The sequence below is a fragment of the Oncorhynchus masou genome, chromosome 22 (assembly GCF_036934945.1).
Source record: "Oncorhynchus masou masou isolate Uvic2021 chromosome 22, UVic_Omas_1.1, whole genome shotgun sequence".
Lineage (NCBI taxonomy): Eukaryota > Metazoa > Chordata > Actinopteri > Salmoniformes > Salmonidae > Oncorhynchus > Oncorhynchus masou.
In genome coordinates, this window is record NC_088233.1 from 51,031,705 (window position 1) to 51,050,548 (window position 18,844).

Consider the following 18,844-nt stretch of genomic DNA (forward strand, 5'->3'; position numbering starts at 1 on the left):
GGAATGCCTCCCTCTCCGAGTTTCCAATTGGTTCCTTCATGAACATCCCCCCTCGATTATCCCATTGGTTTTTGCATGGACGCCCCCACCCCCAGCACCCTTGGGTTCCTGCAAGAGTATTCTTCAAATTGTCATTGCTATGCTATTAATGGAGCATTGAATTAAAATGTCAATGTATTCAAATAAGCACTTTTATTTTGAAGGACAACCAATACAGCCTGGAATCAAACCAGGGACTGTAGTGACCCCTCTTGCACTGAGATGCAGTGCCTTAGACCGCTGCGCCACCCAGGAGCTCAATACAATACAAAGAACAGTGGTTCTCAACTGGTCTTTCCTTGGGACCTAAATTGAACCAGGTTGTCTCAATCATGACCCAACATTCACACCGTGAAAAATATTCGCCAAAATACAATCTGGAAAACTATTTTAATGCTATATTGATAGTAGATGTAGCAACTCTTTCATTTGTCAATAATAACATTTTGCCTATATTCTTGACGAATAATCAACCAAAATAACGCCGCTAATAGCTATATTAAAAATACTGTGATTGAAAAAAAAAATCTGAGATTAAATTATTCAAAAATGTTAATGCAATATAATTTCTACACACTTTCTACCTGGTTTAAGTCCTTAAGGTTCAGACTGAAACATTTTTTCATTGTAAAAAAAAGAAAGTGTAATTTATTATTTTCTTTTTTACTCAGACACCCACAACCCATTCAAAACCTCGACCCACCAGTTGACATAGAAGAAGGCCAACCAGGTCCGTGACACTCGCAGACCCAGTGGCTAGAGTGGTGAAACAGAATGTCTGTCTGTCCTTTTGAGTTTTGATGCTGAAACAAAGTAATGTTAGTAATCAGTTATCCCATATAACCTTTTGTGCTGAATCCACTATGGTGTTTCAGGTGCCAAGTTTATGGTCATATTGTGTGTAGGATCCGATAGGGTTAAATTTGTGCAAGGTGGCGTTTTTTTTATGAGTGTAGGGTTAGTTGGCAGGCAGAATTCATGTGATCTTCCTTTTCCTATGTTGTGTCACAAAGTATAATAGATTTGTACTCCAGATGGTGGCAGTAATGCAACATTATATTGGATGCCAACCGCCGTTAAACCACACCGAAGAAGGCTAACAGCTCATCCATTTCTTAAAACAGGAAGTAGGTTCAGTTCACTCAGAGAGGAAGAGGCGAAGCAAGAGGGGTAACTTAGCCTAAAATCTGTCTACTCCGGCATGTGGCGTTTTTCCGCTCACCAATCGATTAGTTTTGGTATGGAGGCCAATGAGAGTGTCGAATTTGGTTAACAAAAAGTTGAATGGTTTATTTGCTACATGTGGCTTATTTGATATAATCGAAGTTTTGTAATGCGTGGTTTGTTAGGCGTGTACTGATATACGTAGGACATGTGACATTCCGGCAACTTTGAGAAAAAACACCTCATATCGGAGTTGTGGGTGATGTTCACTCACGTTTAGCCCTCTTATTGGCTAGAATGGTCCCACCTGATCTTGCCGCTTCCGTCTGCCTTCCTTTTTTTTGAAGACATTTATTTTCATTGTTAGAGGGGTCCACTCGAGTATCTGGTCAATATAATGAATCATGTTTTGGTTCACTCCATAACTGGATAAATATGTGGTTCTCTGGTAATACAGTTACTATGCATCAAGAAAGTCTCCACTGACATGTAGTCTCTACAAAAAAAGAGGTCGTACTCGTGCTTTTAGCTTGATGAAACAGCCGGCTATGTCTCGACATATCCATATAGAGGCGTCCGGCGATGATGCTGCACGAGTGCCACTTCTCACTAGCCACCTGGAGCTAGCCAGCCTCGATTCGGACGAAGGTACATGCGTAAACTCCACCTGGTAGTCTTGGAACTTTCATGCAGTCTCTCACGTAAACTAGTCCAACCTGTGTACTCTTTATTAGCGTAAAAATGTAATTCTGATGTCAAATTCAACAGGTAGTAGGTGTACCCGTATGTTTTCCATTAAATGTTTTTGAGTAATTTATGATCATACAATTTACAAAGCCATTTATCATGTTTTTTTTGTGTTTTTTTTACATTTCAGGTGAAGTTATTTTTGAAAGGCGTATTGGAGATAATGCAAATGATGTTCAGAGAAGTACACAAAGAAAACGAACATACGAGGAAGCTGTTGAGGAAGCAGGTAGACTCTACTGGGATTTTGATGTGTAACACGAGGTGTATTCATTATTATAAACTGGGTGGTTTGAGCCCCTGACTGCTTTTTATTAATTGTTACTGTTCTAATTACGTTAGTAACCAGTTTATAATAGTGTAACGACCTTGGGTTTATAAGCGTGGATATCGACTGCCCCATGAGCTTGCTTTTGCGGAACAGTCGATAGCGGGCTGGACTTTGGGCTAGAAGGTCGAGGGTTCGAGACCTGCTCTCTGCTGTTTAATTACAATAGCTATAAGGCACCCCACCCCCAAATCTACACACAATACCCCATAAACTGAAATGTATCACATTTACATAAGTATTCATAGTCCTTTAGGTGCCTTTTGGCAAACTCCCAAGTGGGATGTTATGTGCCTTCACCAAGGAATGGCTTCCATCTTTCCACTTTACTATAAAGGCCTGATTGGTGGAGTGCTGCAGAGATGGTTGTCCTTCTGGAACATTCTCCCATCTCCACAGAGGAACTCTGGGGCCTGTCAGATTGACCATCGGGTTCTTGGTCACTTCCCTGACCAAGGCCCTTGTCCCCTGATTGCTCAGTTTGGCCAGGCGGCTAGCTCTAAGAAGAGTCTTGGTGGTTCCAAACTTATTCCATTTAAGAATGATGGAGGCCACTGTTCTTGGGGACCTTTAATGCTACAACAGAATTTTTTTGGTACCATTCCTCAGATCTGTGCCTTGACACAATCCTATCTCAGAGCTCTACGGACAATTCCTTCGACCTTATGGGTTAGTTTTTGCTCTGACATGTGCTGTCAACTGTGGGACCTTTTATATAGACAGTTGTGTTACCACAGGTGGAATCCAATCAAGTTGTAGAAACAGCTCAAGGATGACCAACAGAAACAGGATGCACCGGAGTTCAATTTCAAGCCTCGTAGCAAAGGGTTTGAATACTTATGTAAATAAGGTATCTATTTTTTTTTTAAATAAATATGCAAAAAAAAGGGTAAGTGTGTGTATATTGATGAGGAAAACAATTAATTGAATCCATTTCAGAATAGGGCTGTAATGTAACAATGTGTAAAAATTTAAGGGTCTGAATACTTTCCAAATGCACTTTATATGGCCAATATCCCATGACTAAGGGCTGTATCGGTTTGCGTTGTGCATAAAAACAGCCCTTAGCTGTGGTATATTACTCATTATAAACTGGGTGGTTTGAGCTCTGAATGCTGATTGGCTGAAAGTGTTCTGTCCTAGCACTCCGCATTGCGTCATGTCTAAGAACAGCCCTTAGCCGTGGTATATTGGCCATATACCACACCCCTGCTCTAATTACGTTGGTTACCAGTTTATAATAGCAATAAGGCACCTCTGGGGTTATACCACACCCCCTTGGGCCTTATTGCTTAGAGTGCAAACCGTAGCAAACATACCTAATTGATCAAGTTCAGGGGTGTATCCATTAGTGCACACCATCACAATGGAAATGTTTTTCAACTTAATTTAGAGTTTCTGTTAGAGAAATTCAGGTAGGTCCTTCCCTGTTTGGTTCCGCTTGGTTCATAGTGAATACACCCCAGGTAGGTCCCTTCCAGTTTCAGCAAGTTTGCTTCTGTTTGGTTCCTAGTGAATACACCGCTGATGCCTCAGTCTCAGGCTCATACTTCCAGACATCACACTATTCTCATTAGAAAATTAAGAGTATTCCTGTAGTGTCTGGTCTCTGCGCCCCACCTTCAGGTTTTGGTTTGTTCCATGGGCTCCTGTTGGTGGTGTGTGGATGGGCCAATGCCAGTGATGCGGTGGAGATCCTGTGTGTTTCCTTTCTGCTGCCCACGGCCCGCTGTGACCTCCATCTCAGTTCCTCAGACATGGGGTTACTGACGGCCAACATTTTCCTCGGTAAGGAATAGCTTATATGGGTAAATAGTTTATATAATTTCAACTAAATAATTCAGTCATCACATTTTAAAGTAGGCCTAAATATCAGTTCACTTGATTTCAGATGCTGCTGTATTAGTTCAAGTTCAAGGTTTATGAATAGCAACATTGTTTAAGAATTCTGTGCATAAAAACCTTTTCTAAATGAGGCCTCTGACTTTTCTATGCTCTGTTTTTGCCCTTTGTCCCCATAGGAATGATGATAGGTGGGTACATGTGGGGTTACCTGGCTGACCAGAGGGGGCGCCAGAAGGTCTTGGTGATGTCCCTGACAGTGAATGGAGTGTTTGGAGCCCTGGCTAGCTTTGCCCCAAGTTTCTGGCTCTTCCTTCTACTACGGTTCATCAGTGGTGTAGGGTAAGCACACATTACATACCCCTCTGATTGGACCTAATGAAGATGGTACACAGACGCACACAAAGACACCAACACGGAAATGTAATGTGAATCATTTTACAAACACTCAGTTGCATCTGCTCTCTTCATTTTAAATGATTAATATCAACTTTCACCAGAGTGTCTTTCCAGGGCATAGGCTACTCATGTTTCCCTCTCACCCTTGCCAACAGACAGTTGTCATTGAAATACCTAGACTCTGCTCAGTTAACACTATGGAAATCTACTATGTAGGCACTCTAATTGTGTAGTGGATTCTAACAAGTCATTTCAATTTGCCTTTTCCAGGGTGGGAGGTTCAATCCCGGTCATCTTCTCCTACTTTTCGGAGTTTCAGCCCCGGCTGAAGAGGGGGGCAATGATAAGTGCTCTGGCCACCTTCTGGATGGCAGGGAATATTCTGGCAGCAGGTGATACCATTACTATACATAGTCTTCTGTTACAGTCAGATGATGTTTGTCCACGTGTGAAATGTTTGGGAGGTAGAGATGATTACTGTTGCATGTGTCTATAGGCAATGTTTAGGTCCACATGCTTGATAAAATCATAAAATATAGACCCATGTCCAGTAATATGATTTTTCTTTTTGTGTCAATCATTCGTGAGACGTGTACCTAATGGAAATGCATTAACAAATAGTCTAGCTGCACACTTTTGATACAATGCAAATTATTTATGGAAAGTCACAATATATGATGTTAATGAACATTAGTTAAGCGTCTGGGTGTGTGTTTTCCCTACAGGCCTGGCGTGGTTGGTCATTCCCCGGACCTGGGTCCGCTTTTCTCTGGGTGGGCTGGACTTCCAGAGCTGGAGGCTGTTTGTGGTGCTGTGCTCTGTCCCCAGCCTCACATCGGCACTCATCTTCAGTCTGGCCATGCCTGAGAGCCCCCGGTTCCTCATGGAGGTACACCAGTGCTTACAGGCCACTAATCTTTAAAATCCAAAATGCTGTCTTTAAAGACTGCCTTTTTGTGTAACAGTTGGCCAGTCATACAGTATAGCTCCAATAAATGTTTCTGAATAATAGAATAGGACACTTAGCCTTGTATACAAGTCCAACCAAGTTCAACAAGTTAGTTTACAAAATATCTTGTTTTTGGTTTGTTTCTTCATTAAACACACTTCTCTTTCTTTGCAAGGCTGGCCGTGAGACAGAAGCGCTACGTGTCTTCTGCAGGATGTTTGCAATAAACCACAGAGGCAGTCTCAAGACCTTCTCGGTATGTACTTTAGTATGTGTATCTTAGTGCAGCGGCTCCCAAACTGTGGGTCGGGGCAGATGTCGCGGGTCCACGCAATTTGACATTTTTTTTTTGCCCATAGATACTCATCATTTCATTATTAGTAAATTCCTTAAAATTAGTCACAAGAGTTAGATGTTTTGAATGTTAAATTGTTTTATTATTTGGTCTGCGTATGTTTTTTCACTGCTCAGAACCGGCACTTTTTTTCTGGGGGCCTTAAGAACCTTTTGGTCAGAGGGAACCATGTCTCGCTTTGCGTCACAGCTCAACCCTTATTGGAGGTTTGCCACTCAAAAGACACGTCAATTGGTGGTTTATGAAGCAAAAGGTTTGAACTCCAATGTATACAATCGCATAACTCCAGGTATAACACTTTTAATATATAAGATATTGGTTTTGTTAAAATGTTTTACTCAAAAAAAATTAAGTGGAGTTCAACATGTGAAAATGAATAGTACAGGTTATGAAACATTTCCCTCAAGGACCCCTGATACATGGGGGTTTCCCATCCATAAGGAGGTGTTGGAGAGGCTGCACAAACCCTGTCACAACTACAATAGACAAACTAATTGCCCTGGCAAGAATACCCTGTGTGAATTCTAAGTAACCTTGCATTACTATTACCACTATCATCGGAAGATAATTAATCCGCATTGTAACTGGGATAATCAAAATGATCCCGCGGCCCAGTAGGTTTCAGACCTCGTAGAACAACTTCAGGGAACTGCATAAGATACAGTAGAGTTGAACACTATTTGACGTTGAGGACCTGAATATGACTCCAGGTCACATAATCATTTAACACGTTCATTAATTTTGTACGTAGTTATTACACATTGATTACACTCTCGTATTTCATGTCACAACGATTCACCGATACGTATGCTACGAGCCATAGATTTTGTCACTGATGATCACATTTGCATAAAGGTAGTTTGGAGTCCGCCCAAGTCTCAGGTACTGATGAAAGACGTTCACCCAACTTCTGTTCTTCCGAGGTAAAATTAGCTAGCTAGTTAACAATGGCTGCCCAATTTCTCGAAGATTGTAAATCTACCATCTCTGATTGCACCAGACTGCTGCTCACGGACAGAAGAGGTGGATTTCAACCATCAATAGCCAGGTAACGTTAACTTCATGTTAGCTAGCTATCTAACGTAGGTGTTGAGAGTGAGTGGTGTAACGGCTGCAAAAAAAGTAACTACATAATATAACACTAACGTTACCGAACTACCAACGGCGTTAGCTAGCTAACGTTAGATCTGTCTGCCATTGATATATTAACTGCACTCAAGATAGCTAGCTAACGTTAATTGTTCATAATCTAACATTAATTATGGAATCTATAAAACGTTAACTAGTTACTGCTGTACGGTAACGTTAGCTAGTGATGTTGAATGAAGATAAATAAAAATGTTTTTTAGCTAGTTTGTAGCTTAGTACCTTAGTTAAAACTGCATTACCTGTCAATGCACGGTTGTCTTCATATGTCAGAGGCTCAGAGTTGGCACCGTTTAGACAAGAGAGCACTTAAGGGGGTGTTAACTACATACAGATAAAATGTCACTGGACCCATCGGGTCTGCGGTCTATTTTTCAGGTAATTTGATTGATGAAGAGATGGCCAGCAATATAATTGCTGTTGCAGAGGAGTTCCTACAAGAGGCAAATGACATCCAACAACGGGAACCTTACAAATGTAACAACTTGCCATATTCGTATCATTTTTTTGTTGTACGACATGAGTGGCAAAGGCTGAGATTGTATCATTTTACATGTACTGTGTTAAGTCTCCTGTGTCAAGTCAATCAATGAAAAAAAACATTTGGTTGGTCTATAATTCTGTTCCTAAATTCTATATGGTGATCTTATAGTCTTTTAACCTAAAGTTTTTAGGAGTGTATTTTGTAATTCATTATCTATTGTATTTTTTTATTTATTTCAGTGTCCTATCAAGCGCTTTTGGAGGGAAGGCAGTAGCACATCACCAAGGAGCAGCTTGAGTTCCTCATAGATTGTCATATGACCATCAGACAAATGGCAGATGTTATCAATGTGTTGCAATCTGTGGTCAAGTGGCGCATGAGGTAAGTTATTGTAATTTAATAAAGCAATTGTAACACAAGCGGGAGATCTCTTCATCCTCTCGAGATTTGATCACATTCCTGATTGATGTATCTTTTTGTTTTGTATTTAGTCATTTTCAGCTTGTCAGGTCATACTTACTGTTGTCAGACGCTTAGCTGGATGCGAGGATCAAATAGCTGATATCAATTAAAACAGAATGGTGTCACCTATAAGAGAGAGAGGTTTTGTTAAACAAACGTGTCATTTTTTTAGGTGGAGGATTGTTATCCATGGTGCTGTGGATGGTTACAGCAGACTTGTTGAGTTTCTGAAGGCTTCTGACAACAACAGGAGTGTCAGTCATGGAGTCATTCGAAGCAGCCATCACCAGCTACGGAGTACCATCCCGGGTGAGATAAACACCGGATGGTGAAAACAACCGTATCTGTGCCTTCATGGAGCAGTTCAGGGATGGTGAGAGGGGAAGTGCCCTCGGAGGAAGGTGCACTCACAACCAGAGGATAGAACGGCTGTGGGGGGACATCTGGCATGTAGTCTCCAACGTTTACCATTACCTGTTCACCTTCTTGGAGATGGAGCAGATCATCGACATCAACAATGAGGTGTACCTGTGGGCACTGCACTTTGTGTTCCTGCCCATGGGTGAACAGATCTTGCTGTGTTTGCCAGTCAGTGGAACCGCCATAGGCTGAGGACTGACCAACGGCAGTCACCTCTGCAGTTGTTCGTCTCGGGTTCCCTGGCAATGCAATCTGACAGCAGTAAGGGATTTGTTCGCCCCAAATTCAACCACCATCAGCTCTCAAGCCACCACCTCTGCTCCTCCAACCACTGGCACCGCAGCTCTTTATTGGTCGGAATGGGTGATTGTGCCACAAATCCAGTTCACCATCAGCAACACACAGATGGAACTGTTGCGGACAATAATTCCATTGGAAGGCTCCAGAGGCAGCCTGGGAGTTGACTATCTACAGAGGGTTATGGCAGTTATATCTTCAGCGCCACTCGTTCCTACTCCAACCTGACCTACTACACACTCCCCTACTGGGATGAGGGATTGGACGCTATATCTTCAGCGCCACTCGTTCCTTTGAATCGGTTCATTTTTATAATACTATTATACATTTTATAATATTAACATTCCCCCTCTTTCACACACTGTACGATTTGGTCTCTAGAAAGGTACGATAGACATCTTCAACTGTAAACGGATGAGGACCAGGTGACCTTAACCTTTGTTAAGTACTTCCCCATTCCAGTACGATTCTGTTTGGTCATATTTGGAGAGTCAGGTACTGTTAAGATATATGGCCTATTGTTACTGTATTTTGCTCTATGGCACTTTAGCACAGCATTCCATCTGCTGACACAATATTTGTCTTCCACTCAGTACAACACGACCCAGAAGAGGCCTACTGCAAGCACTGGATTGGAAACCTTCAGAGCGTGCCTGCTGTGGGAGGACAACAGAACATTCTGAATGGACATTGTTAAAACAGAACTTATATTTTTGTAATGCCCAATTGGGACTTTTATAAATTGTTAAAATAAATGTGTGGAGAATGCCCTTTAGTTATTTTATTTTTTTATAACTATGAAGATAGTGGTTCACCCCCTTTACATTTTATATAATTGTGATGAACAGGAACTTATTACAGGTAGTAACATAACATTGTGACAGCTCAAATTATGTGGTTGAAGATGGGACTAGTGCAGGGCTCCTAACCTTGTTCTTGGAGAGCTACTGTCTTGTAGGTTCATGCGTACCCTAATCTAGTGCACCTGATTTTAATAATTACCTGCTTAATGAGGTTAGTTACAACTGAGGTTGGATTGAAAACCTACAGGAGGGTAGCTCTCCAGGAACAGGGTTGGAGGGTAGCTCTCCAGGAACAGGGTTGGAGGGTAGCTCTCCAGGAACAGGGTTGGAGGGTAGCTCTCCAGGAACAGGGTTGGAGGGTAGCTCTCCAGGAACAGGGTTGGAGGGTAGCTCTCCAGGAACAGGGTTGGAGGGTAGCTCTCCAGGAACAGGGTTGGAGGGTAGCTCTCCAGGAACAGGGTTGGAGGGTAGCTCTCCAGGAACAGGGTTGGAGAGCCTAGGACTAATGGATTTAGTTCTTAGATCAATGTCGTTGAAATTTGATAAGTCACTATGAAGGTGCAGTTCCCAGAAGTGGAGCTGTCACTTAATGCAGTGGATGGAAAGCCTTATTTCGTGTAGTTCTAATTAAATGATAATGGCTGAAGTTAATTTGTTCTTAATGTAGGACATCAAATTATCTGAGTTGGCTGCAGTATTCAGTCAATATCAGCAACGGCTATTGGTTATTAGTGAAGTGTCAGTAAAAAAAAAAAAAACTTTTAAGACCAAGACAAGCAATATGGATTGTATAATTTAATTTGAATGATCATTAAGTGAACAATAGCAGCCAATATGGAAATACAGTGCATTTGGAAAGTATTCAGACTCCTTTACCGTTTCCACATTTTGTTATATTAGAGCCTTATTCTAAAATGTATTAAACAAATAAAAATGTAGCATCATACCCAAGAAGACTATGGTGAACTCGCTGCCAAAGGTGCTTCAACAAAGTACTGAGTAAAAGGGTCATGTAATATTTCCTCTTTTTTTATATATATATATATATATACACATTTGCAAAAATGTCAACCTGTTTTTGCTTTGTCATATGGGGTATTGTGTGTAGTTTGAGGGGGGGAAATTGTTGAATCCATTTTTGAATAAGGCTGTAACGAAATAAAATGTGGAAAAAGTCAAGGGGTCTGAATACGTTCCGAATGCACTGTACAAACAATACAGATAAATGCTTAAATATTGATGTGCAGTTACATTTTCAAACACTCAATTGCTACTGTAATTTAGTGCTACTAGATACAATTATGTATCGTAAAAAGGTTTTTATGCAACACCGAAATGTAGGAAATCCACAATTCCGGAGGTCATGAATTCCCTCAAGGCATTGTAGGTGCTATGAAGAGGTAGCCTTAGTGTCATAGCACACGTTTTTACCTCTGGGTACGTTTTCCTCTGCTGCCCAGCAAGATGCCCTCGTGCTGTGTGGAGGAATTCGATGGTCGTGGTGTCCTCAAACCCAAGGGGTGTCACCACCGTTGCCCCAGTAGCAAACTCCCAACACCATCGCCACTGTTAAAGGACATTCTTCATCTGAGGAGTACACAGTAAAACATTTAAAATACATATTTAAATCATAAAATGGAATAATATGCAGTTACCGATAAACTTGAACAATGTACTAATTTTACCTTGCACCTCAGCCAGCCAGTTGAACCAATGGCAGATGGTGTCGTTCTCCAAACACCGCCAGGTGTGGAATAGGTTACTTTAAACAGGTCCCTGGCAGTGGGAGGCTTTATGGAGTCCACAAAAAATGCTTGGAAGCTGTCCGGGTGGTTCCCCAATGCTTTGGGCAGCTCAAGAGAGAACTTGTTCTCAACTTGCCTACCTGGTTAAATAAAGGTGAAATGAAATAAAAATAGAGTTGGGATGATATTTGAAACTGTTATGGTTTAGAGACCGTATGTATATTTAAAATAAGTGTTAAGGACAATATAGTGATGTGTATTGATTTAGGGGGATGGACTGGTTAAAAATACTTATGTTAGAGGAGGTAATGACAAGTGCTTCACAGATTTATGACAGTTTACTTACTGCTCCAAGGCCACCTGCATGCTCCCTTGGACAAATTGTTGAGCCACCAAAACAACCGCACCATCTCTGTCCTCCATTGTCTTGACAACAATCCTTTTTTTGTAGGGGAACGAGCCTCCTTCTGTCTGTCTTAAAAGCTTCTACATTTGGATTCATCTGGGGGGGGGGGGTGTTTCCACCAAAACCTTCAAGAAGCTGCTCTCCTCCTGGCCATAGGGCACTTTGATCTGCCTCACAGTATACTCTAAAGATACTGAGATATGGAAACATTATTTAAATCTAATAAAAAAGTATCCTAATATAAAACAGGGAAATAGTCCATTATCTTTAAAATCAATAAAATAATCTACAATAAGTATGTTGAATCACAAGATAGCTAGGTGTGAAACTTACTTACAAAGCAAGCACAGTGCGTCGCACTGTGTCCTCATGTACTACATGGATATAGGGAAAATGTACCTATCCTGTTCAGCTGCCGGATGTTAGGGTCAGCGAACAGGCAAACCCTCATAGTTATCAACCTGCTTCTCCCGGGTTGCTGCCTTTGGACTCCAGCATTATTCCGTCTCCTGAACGATTGAAATCTGACATACTCGCGCATCCCACGGTAGCTGTTGCAATCATTAGCTAGCTAACGTTACTAGGTAGTTGTGCCGGTGAATGTTGACTTTTGCCAGGTATTACTTATCCTACCCGATCCTCCTGGGATGGTTGTAAAGGTGGTTGCACTTGGCTGGCAAAACTTAAAAAGCGATCTCATGTTTTCAAGGTTCGACATGACTTAGTCGTTTGTTGGTGATGATGAATGAGAAGTTTTTCATATAGTGATTGGCCAACATTTGCATATAGTTTACATATTGTTATTTGACGCGTCAAATAGTGTTATTTAACGTGTATATTTTTGGCTGTTTAAAGAAACCATTGAAAACCGAACCATGGATTACAGTGTCTCCTGTCACATGTTCTTTGACTACTATCAGGATGAGGAACCATAAAACATCAAGTTCTAAAATCCTGAACTTCCCATTACGTGAATATAACTGAATACAATATTTTGCAATCTAAATATGTGACAATTCAAATATATATTTTTTTAAGTATAACATTTTAACAACTTCATTTTAAGTACTTAATTAATTTAACATTGATGCTGGTCTTTAAAAAACAATGGCCATATGAATGTACAAAGCCATCGATCACGTGACACTATTTCATTCCTATGACATAAGCTTTCAGGCCCGTGCACACTCTTATCACGGAATGGATGTACAGCCAGATCTGGGTTCAAATACATGATTTTTATATCACATATCAGTTTAGGATTAGGTATGATTCATATTGTGAACCCTGCTCAATATACAGTACATGTCTTGGAGGGACCAAGGGTGTCAAATGTGGTTCATGGGCCATTTTTGTCCCCTTTTTAAAATAAAATAAAAATATTTTTTAAATGTGGCCTTTACTTGTGCTCCCTCTTTTCAGTAATGGCCCCAATGACACTCCAAGTTAGAAAGATCACTTCTTAATGTTTTGGGCTTGATGAACTGCACATACTGTGTTACTGTAAGTGTATAGTGGTTTCTTCTCCAGTCAAGCAGTACATTTCTCTAAACCAATCCATTTTTCCTGAACACGTCTCAATCTTTCTGTAAATAAATACAGCCCATCACATGGAGCACGGTATGTAAAAGTAGAGGGAGATTGGCACTCATGACCTTTCTGATCGGCCCCTCTTCACAGTAATGGCAAAACACACTTGCAAGTTAGACAGACATACAGTATGTTTTAGCTCCCCATATCCCTGTACTAAAAGCTGCCCAATTCTGTTGATATCGTATTTTCAAAACCCTTTGTTTTGGCCTCGATTAACTGCATATACTGTATTAGCTCATATACCAGAGGTGATCAACCTCGGGTCTCTATTCAATCTGTATCTCTGAAGTGTTACAGATAGCGAGATAGAAATGTGAAAGGTCATTTCCGATTGAGCCAATATATGCAGTGTTTACGATGAATGCAGTCTCCGCTAACCCGGGAACATTGCCATTAAATTTAAATCGCGCTGTAACGCTGAACTTCCGTGATACAGATTGAATACGGCCCTTACCCTTAACGTTTCAGTGTGGTTGCAGGCTTTTGCTCCAGCCCAGCAGTAAACATTTTTCTACTAATCATAGTCTTTCTCCGTTAGTAGAATTAGATATGTTGATGATGCTACTACTTTTCAATTGATATGTTAAATATGGTGTGTTCTGTATCGTTTACAGATTTGTGGGCTGCATATCCCTTCTGAGAAGAAAGAGAGGGAGACTAGGAGAGGTGGAACACACACTCGGCGCTTTGTCAACCTCCTCAAACAGGTAACACCATGCATACATGTACACAGACATAGGAGACCGGCACATACACAAATACACTCTCATAATGTTTTTTTCCCCTTCAAGACTGGAGCACCCTCCGATGGGATATCACAGCTTCATAACTAACAGATGTGCTGAAGGAAATGTTGTACTGTACTTTATGCTGCATCTCAGATCCCCTATATACATGTATGCTGTTGGCTTTTACATTCAGGTTTTTCTTTATCACATGAGGTTCAGCCCAAAGTCAAATACAAACCCAGTATGTGAATATTCCAATAACACATTGTATGTAGGACATGTTTATTTTCACTTAAATCAATGCTGCTTGTGTTGCAGTGCGTGGCACCAATAAGACAGCTGTTTGTTGGAGAGTTGGCCTCTAGAAGTGTATGTCTGGTCATCATATTCTACTGCATCTCATTTGGGTGGGTCTCAGCTCTCCTTAATACAATCTGTCTGTCTTCAGCTGTCCTTGTTGTCCATACTGTATGTACGGATTACATTTTTGACACAAATATACAAACATTGACAGCTCATATTTCTGGGGGTAGTTATCCTATGTCCTAACCCCTTTGTGTGTGTGTGTGTGTGTGTGTGTATAGATACTATGGGTTGTGGATGTGGTTCCCAGAGCTTTTCAAGAGAGCAGAGGATGGAGGCTCACCCTGTGCCAATGTGTCTCGCTTACAAAGCCATGACAACCAAAGCTGCTACCCAGTCAAAACGGCAGGTGTGTACAAAACACGAGAGTAATGCATTTCTCAATAAAATGCTCACTCCTGTCAGACTTACAGAAAAAGGTTGTGTAAACAGCAGCTATGTATGTTATATAAATCTGTGGGCACCAGTTTCTCTTTAATGATGAAATATTGTGCTATCTATAACATTGTGCAACGTTTGTTATTCAAGTTTTTAAAAAGTATATTTCATGGCACTTTACTGGCACAATTTTTTTTTTGAAAAGTAAGTTTGTGTGTTGGACTGCTTCCTCTCACAGTGTACATGGAGGGCTTCGTCACTGCAGCCTCAAACCTACCAGGGAACATCTTCACCGTTCTCCTAATGGACGTCATTGGAGGAAAGGCCCTGCTTTGTGAGTTGTTTTCCCCTCTCTTCTTAAAAGACAGTAGGGCATGATCAAAAAATGCATTTAGTTATTAGAAGTTTCAGTGACATTGTGGCTCAATCAGAATAATTTTGCAGCATTGGAAATGGTGTCATAAAATGGCCATTTGCAGACGCTTTGATCCAAAGCCTCTCACAGTTAACCCATGTTTGTGGTCTATGCAGGAATCAAGTCAAAGTTGCTAGCCTAGAATCACATTCCAACCAAAGCCATCTTGGCATGGATTCTATTCCTTGTGTGTGTCCGTCTGTTTTTTTTTGAAGTATGTACTGTGCTCTCTGCCCCAGGTTGCAGCCTATTGTTGTCCAGTGTGAGTGTGTTCCTCATCTACGAGGTGAAGACGAAAGCACAGAGTCTGCTCATCTCCTGTGTTTTTAGTGGAGTGTCTGTGGTGGCCTGGAATTCCTTGGACGTGTTGGGCACTGAGCTCTACCCCACCCAGCTACGGTAACTGCATACACCATTATAATAGCCTGGTCCTAGATCTGTTTGTGTTGCCTTCCCAACTCCTATGTACTAGAACGCTTCACGGATCCACCTGTACCCGAATACACGAGACCCGAGCGGGTCCGGATCCAGAATTCTAAATAATGTCACGGGTCTTGGGCATGTGTAATTTTAACGGACTTGTCCGGAAGGGCCCGTACAGATCATAAACGTGACTGCTGCAGTAGGAGTGAGTCATTCTGTAATTCATGCTGCTTCTGTAGCTTTTCACGAGAGTGCAGCATTGTGCGTATAGCTTGTTGTTGACCAATCATAGGTCATCAAAGCAGCATTAGGCTAAAGTCACAGAGCCTCACTCCGTGTGTGGAAAAAGTTAGGCGATATCTAACCAATGGAAGATGGAATCAAAAGTTAAAGGAGAAGGATAGGCTACAGCAACCAAGAGCCAACAGGTAGGCAGGCTGCTACTTAATATTCGGAATGGCGTTGTTGTCATTTGTAACTAGGATGAGGAAGTGCATGCGCTGCAGCCTCAGATAGCCTGCTAGCTAACGTTAGCTAGCTTCTCCCGGTATGATGCAGTCCAAGACAGATACTACGTAATCATATTTGATGATAAATAACCTACCTATGTCAGCTATTAGTTTACTAAGTCGGCTTGGTTGGTTGCTGTCTCTTTCTCCCTACTCCCCGTGTCACTTGCTCACAGTACAGCTCCTTTTTAGCTGAAAACGAGAGGGGTGTCGCTCCAGCAGGAGGGGGAGGAGCTGTACTGTGAGCAAGTGACGCGGGGAGTAGGGAGAAAGAGACAGCAACCAACCAAGCCGACTTACTTTTCTGCTGCTTCCCTCACTCGGATCAGACAGGCTTTGGATCCGACTAGATATATACAGTCATGGCCAAACATTTTGAGAATGTCACAAATATTAATTATCACAAAGTCTGCTACCTCAGTTTGTATGATGGTAATTTGCATATACTCCAGAATGTTATGAAGAGTGATCAGATGAATTGCAATTAATTGCAAAGTCCCTCTTTGCCAGGCAAATGAACTGAATCCCAAAAAATAATTTCCACTGCATTTCAGCCCTGCCACAAAAGGACCAGCTGACATCATGTCAGTGATTCTCTCGTTAACACAGGTGTGAGTGTTGACGAGGACAAGGCTGGAGATCACTCGTCATGCTGATTGAGTTCGAATAACAGACTGGAAGCTTCAAAAGGAGGGTGGTGCTTGGAATCATTGTTCTTCCTCTGTCATCCACGGTTACCTGCAAGGAAACACATGCAGTCATCATTGCTTTGCACAAAAAGGGCTTCACATGCAAGGATATTGCTGCCAGTAAGATTGCACTTAAATCAACCATTTATCGGATCATCAAGAACTTCAAGGAGAGCGGTTCAATTGTTGTGAAGGCTTCAGGGCACCCAAGAAAGTCCATCAAACGGCAGGATGTTGATTCAGCTGCGGGATCGGGGCACCACCAGTACAGAGCTTGCTCAGGAATGGCAGCAGGCAGGTGTGAGTGCATCTGCACGCACAGTGAGGTGAAGACTTTTGGTGGCCTGATGTCAAGAAGGGCAGCAAATAAGCCACTTCTCTCCAGGAAAAACATCAGGGACAGACTGATATTCTGCAAAAGGTACAGGGATTGGACTGCTGAGGCCTGGGGTAAAGTCATTTTCTCTGATGAATCCCCTTTCTGATTGTTTTGGGCATTTGGAAAAAGCTTGTCCGGAGAACACATGGTGAGCCCTAGCATCAGTCCTGTGTCATGCCAACAGTAAAGCATCCTGAGATCGTTCATGTGTGGGGTTGCTTCTCAGCCAAGGGAGTGGGCTCACTCACAACTTTGCCTAAGAACACAGCCATGAATAAAGAATGGTACCAACACATCCTCCGAGTGCAACTTCTCCCAACCATCTAGGAACAGTTTGGTGACAAACAATGCCTTTGCCAGCATGATGGAGCACCTTGCCATAAGGGATAACAAAGTGGCTCGGGGAACAAAATATTGATATTTTGGGTCCATGGCCAGGAAACTCCCCAGACCCTAATCCCATTGAGAATGTGTGGTCAATCCTCAAGAGGTGGGTGGACAAACAAAAACCCACAAATTCTGACAAACTCCAAGCATTGATTTTGCAAGAATGGGCTGCCATCAGTCAGGATGTGGCCCAGAAGTTAATTGACAGCATGCCAGGGCGGATTGCAGAGGTCTTGAAAGAGAAGGGTCAACACTGCAAATATTGACTCTTAGCGTCAACGTCACGTAATTGTCAATAAAAGCCTTTGATACTTATGAAATGCTTGAAATTATACTTCAGTACTCCATAGTAACATCTGACAAAAATATCTAAAGACTGAGGTAGCAGACTTTGTGAAAACTAATATTTGTGTCATTCTTAACTTTTGGCCTCGACTGTACACAACGGGTCTAGTTGTCCTGGAGTCCGTTCAGAACGGGTCTCTATATAAATAAATAAAATTGTATTTATGCATATTGGGTCCTGGTGGGAAGCCCCAGGTCCACTTTAGAACGGGTTCTATTGGTCTTCTATTGTCACGACAGGTCCAAGATCTGTTTCTGCTATCTTGCCAACTCCTATGATATGTAATGGGACCAAGCTCCCATACAGCCTTCTTTTAAACAATTTCCCAGCAAAGGCTCTTTGCCAGGCTGATTGTCTTGTCTCTCCCACTGTGCTCACTGTCAATCTTGATTTATTTTAGGTCCTCCGCTCTGGGCTTCTTCACAGGAATAGGCAGAGTGGCAGCCATCATGGGTAACATAGTCTTTGGCCAGCTGGTGGACACCAACTGTGCGATACCAGTTCTACTTGTGTCTGCTTTGCTGCTGACAGGGGGGATCACTGCCTTGCGCCTTCCACGCACTAAACAGGCAGAGCTCACCTGAGGCCTCTGTGAAATGAAGTCCAGAAGACACACTTTTTTCCCCCTGCTCATAGTCCTCGCCAAGGGTTATTCCCTGAATCTAGTCTACCTAGAGATGCCTTTTTCCTATCATGACCAAAGATTGACGTAGAAAAGATTTTTAAACGGATGTTGTGAAATGCTGGATTGCACAAGTGCACTTTGAGAAACCGTGTGTGTACCTTAATGGTTTCTCAATGATTAACAAGTCATTGACCAGAGCTAATACAGTGATCTACAAAAGTATGGGGACAGTGACACTTTTTTTGTTGTGTATTAAAAGTAGTCAAAAGTTGAGTATTTGATCACATATTCCTAGCATGCAATAATTACATCAAGCTTCTGAATCTACAAAGTTGTTGGATGCATTTGCTGTTTTGGTGGTTTCATTTCTATTGGTCACAAAATAATCAATGGTAAATAATGTATTGTCATTTTGGATGAACT

At 41.8% G+C, this 18,844-nt stretch overlaps 1 protein-coding gene across 1 annotated transcript; it reads left to right on the forward strand.

Moving 5' to 3' along the window:
- Positions 1-1,154: 1,154 nt before the first annotated feature.
- sv2 (synaptic vesicle glycoprotein 2) lies at positions 1,155-18,519 on the forward strand. Its single transcript, XM_064930526.1, has 13 exons — positions 1,155-1,851; positions 2,081-2,179; positions 3,905-4,066; positions 4,300-4,462; positions 4,790-4,911; positions 5,245-5,408; positions 5,644-5,724; positions 13,794-13,886; positions 14,226-14,314; positions 14,492-14,619; positions 14,887-14,982; positions 15,303-15,462; positions 18,197-18,519. The coding sequence occupies exons 1-13, from the start codon at positions 1,737-1,739 to the stop codon at positions 18,378-18,380; spliced, it is 1,656 nt and encodes a 551-aa protein (XP_064786598.1). The 5' UTR covers positions 1,155-1,736; the 3' UTR covers positions 18,381-18,519.
- Positions 18,520-18,844: the final 325 nt, after the last annotated feature.

What these genes read in the sequence shown, in the direction of transcription:
- sv2 (XM_064930526.1), top strand. Translation starts at nt 1,737, where the DNA reads ATGAAACAGCCGGCTATGTCTCGACATATCCATATAGAGGCGTCCGGC. An exon ending in GCCCCCGGTTCCTCATGGAG is followed by an intron (nt 5,409 to 5,643) that starts GTACACCAGTGC and finishes TTTCTTTGCAAG; the next exon opens with GCTGGCCGTGAGACAGAAGC. An exon ending in TGGAGGAAAGGCCCTGCTTT is followed by an intron (nt 14,983 to 15,302) that starts GTGAGTTGTTTT and finishes TCTCTGCCCCAG; the next exon opens with GTTGCAGCCTATTGTTGTCC.